Source organism: Mus pahari, chromosome 4 (genome assembly GCF_900095145.1).
Source record: "Mus pahari chromosome 4, PAHARI_EIJ_v1.1, whole genome shotgun sequence".
In the NCBI taxonomy this organism is placed as follows: domain Eukaryota; kingdom Metazoa; phylum Chordata; class Mammalia; order Rodentia; family Muridae; genus Mus; species Mus pahari.
This window is the reverse complement of record NC_034593.1, coordinates 130,008,074-130,011,296: the sequence shown is the minus strand read 5'-3', so window position 1 is coordinate 130,011,296 and position 3,223 is coordinate 130,008,074. Positions and strand designations below refer to the sequence as shown.

Below are 3,223 nucleotides of genomic sequence, written 5' to 3'. Positions count from 1 at the left end.
TTCAACAAAACTAAAGAAGACAGCCACGAGAACAGAATCCCAACTTTATTTGATATTCCTAAAGGGAGTCCTAATCTTACCTCCCCCAGATCTTTTACCTCAGAAGGATTGCTGGCCTTAGAACAAGTAGAAAGTGCTATTAAAAAAGAAGTTACTTATACAGATTATTGTTTGCCTTTATAGCTGTTGATGTTTAATATGACTCACATGCCTACAGGATTGTTGTGGCAAAGGGCTCCTCTAATGTGGATATAATTGAGGATATCTCCTAAATAAAATATCATGCCATATTATGAGGTAGTAGTCTAGATGATTATACTTGAAAGGAAGCAGGTGCTGACTTATTTTGGCAAAGAATCAGATATTTTTATTCAGCCTTTTAATGTAGATCAAGACACCTGGCTGTAGCAGCATAGTATGGATTGGTTTCTTGCTCAAATAGGATTTAAGGGATCTAGAGATAATCATTATCCTCAAGATAGTTTGATAAAAATTTTAAATGTACATAAGGTGATATTTCCTAATATGACATCTTTACAGCCTTTGTATAATGCTCTTTTGAGTTTTACTGGTGGATCCTCTAAAGCACAAGCTGGACATATTATGAATAATCAACAGGTAGTCATAGAGACTCGTGGGCTCTCAACTCAGCAGAATTGACAGGGGTACTGAATGTTTTTCAGTCTGTGGATAATGTTTTTAATCTTTTTACTGATAGTCTATATGTATCCCATTCAGCTCCTCTACTGGAAACTTGTGGTACATTTAATTTTAATACAGCAACAATTTCAAAGCATCGTTCTTGCCAGAAAAAATCCATTTTATATCATTCATATATAAGCTCATTCTGGTCTTCCTGGACCTTTAGCTGCGGGCAATGATTGTATTGACAGAGCGCTAATGGGAGAGGCCTTAGTTTCAGATCCTGTTGCACTGGCTAGATGTGATCATGATAAATTTCATCTTTCTATCCATACCTTAAGGTTCTGACATAAGATCATTAAGAAGCAGGCAAGAATGACTGTAAAACAATGCCCTAACTGCTTTACATTATCTCCAGTTCTGCAATTAGGGGTTAATCCACAAGGCCTTATGCCCAATCATATTTGGCAAATGGATGTAACTCATTATGCAGTATTTGGAAAATTGAAATATATACATGTTTGTATTGACACTTGTTCAGGATTGCTTTCTGCTATACCACATTCGGGAAAAGCCTCTAGAAATGTAATTGATCATTGTTTACAAGCCTTTAATGCTATGGGATTACCTTAAGTCATTAAGATAGATAATGGGCCAGCCTATACTGGCAACAATTTTATGTAATTTTGTAAGGAATTTGGTATTGAACATAAAACTGGAATTTTTCTTATAACCAAATGGGACAAGGAATTGTTGATCATGCACATCACACTCTGAAAAATTGGCTTTTAAAAACAAAAGGGGGGAATTATACCCCCCCACAAGGTCACCAAAAGCACATCTTGCTTTTGTCTTATTTACTTTAAATTTTTTGCAAACTGATGCTAAAGGTCAGTCTGAAGCAGATTGCCAGTGGTATCCAGTCACTTCCATTTCATATGCCATGGTTAAATGGCGGGACCCTCTTGAGTGTGGCTGCCCATGGCCACATGAACTGGGTACTCCTGAAAGGCAGGCTGGGGCTGAAAGAGATTAGACAGTGAAAAATGAAGGAGGCTAAGACAATGTGGCTGATCAAAGCCCGCGAGTTTACTAAGATTCTGAACTTATAAAGAGGGTGGAGGCCCATCTCCCACCACTCCATTCTTGGTGCCTGTTCCCAGCCTGTAGGTGATCTGCAGGATGCTGTCTCCAGAAAATCTCAAGGGTCCCAGCAGGTAGCGATGTTTTGGAGGAGGGCAGTGGCAGGTATAGAACAATAGAGCCTGCTAAATTGAAAGGTTCCACCCCAGGTGGTCCCATGCTCAGTGGCAACAAGGTCTGAATCAGCCTGCTTCAAGGCTGGGGGAGGCAACAAATCCCCCCTTAAATATATAATAAGAATTAGCTGGACTGGGGCACAAAATATATTTATGCTCCATAGTCCTGCCTGGGAATTATGGTGGCTGGCAGCTGCGCCTGGCTTGGGGACTCAGATTTTCCATGAACTATTTTTATCTGTCAAGGAGAATATATACAGCTTATTTGTGTTTATTTTACACAAACATGGCCCTGTGGTGTATTATTAATTAACCATGGCCTCTTGGCATATACCTCTATCTTAGATTGATATAGTTCAGAAATCTGGTTGCCTGTCATTGACTGACTGGTCCTCATAGAACACCTTATTCCCAATTCAGACCAAAGCCACAATATAGAGTAGATATGTTTTTTTTTCATATCGATGAATTTCTGCCACTTACACTTGCTGGAGGTAAGGCTGCATGCTTGCTGCAGTCAGGCTGTAGGATGTTGACTGACCTGCTTGAAACACAAAGCCAAAACAGTTGAAAAGCAACAGGATAAAAGCTTCTTTGGGGAAGTCCAGGTACTCTATTCAGTTGCAAATCAGCAATGATCAAGCTCAGACTCTAGCTTCCAGGTGTGAAGGAAGTGGCTTTGACAATCAACAGAAAGGCTGTAAATTCTCTGTTAGTGGAGGTTGTACTCCAAATTAACTCTTCTGGCTAAGAAAAGATTTTTAGCCATCACCAAGATTGGAATCATACTTACTAAAAGATTCAGGATCTGTATCCACTTGACGAACCAATCTTTCAGGTAGCCATCTCGCTTCATCTTCCTTTTGTGAAAAAAACACAGGCAGAACCTCTTCCCCAAATTAAAATGGGGTCTGGACCATTCCGCGTATTAGTTAATGGGCCCTGCCATTTAACTATGGCATAAGAACTGAAAGTAACTGGATGCCAATGGCGATCTGCTGCAGACTGACCTTTAGTGTCAGTTTGCAAAAAAATTTAAACAAATAAGACAAAAGCAAGATGTGCTTTTGGTGACCTTGGGGGGTATAATTGCCCGTGTTTGGTTTTCAAAAGCCAATTTTTTCAGAGTGTGATGAGCACGTTCAACAATTCCATGTCCCATGGGGTTATAAGGGATTCCAGTTTTATGTTTGATACCAAATTCCTTACAAAATGAAATAAAATTTATTGCCAATATAGGCTGGTCCATTATGTGTTTTAAGGACTTTAGGCAAGCCCATAGCATTAAAGGCTTGTAAACAATGATCAATTACATTTCTAGA

At 39.3% G+C, this 3,223-nt stretch overlaps 1 protein-coding gene across 1 annotated transcript in view; it reads right to left on the bottom strand.

Annotated features, from left to right (window-relative positions):
* Positions 1–2,757, bottom strand: part of LOC115063849 (guanylate-binding protein 2-like) — a 13,031-nt gene extending 10,274 nt beyond the window's left edge. Inside the window, exon 1 of the mRNA XM_029538048.1 lies at positions 2,691–2,757. Coding sequence (XP_029393908.1) covers positions 2,691–2,757 — 67 coding nt within the window. The remainder of the gene's footprint in view (positions 1–2,690) is intronic.
* Between the last annotated feature and the right edge of the window lie 466 nt (positions 2,758–3,223).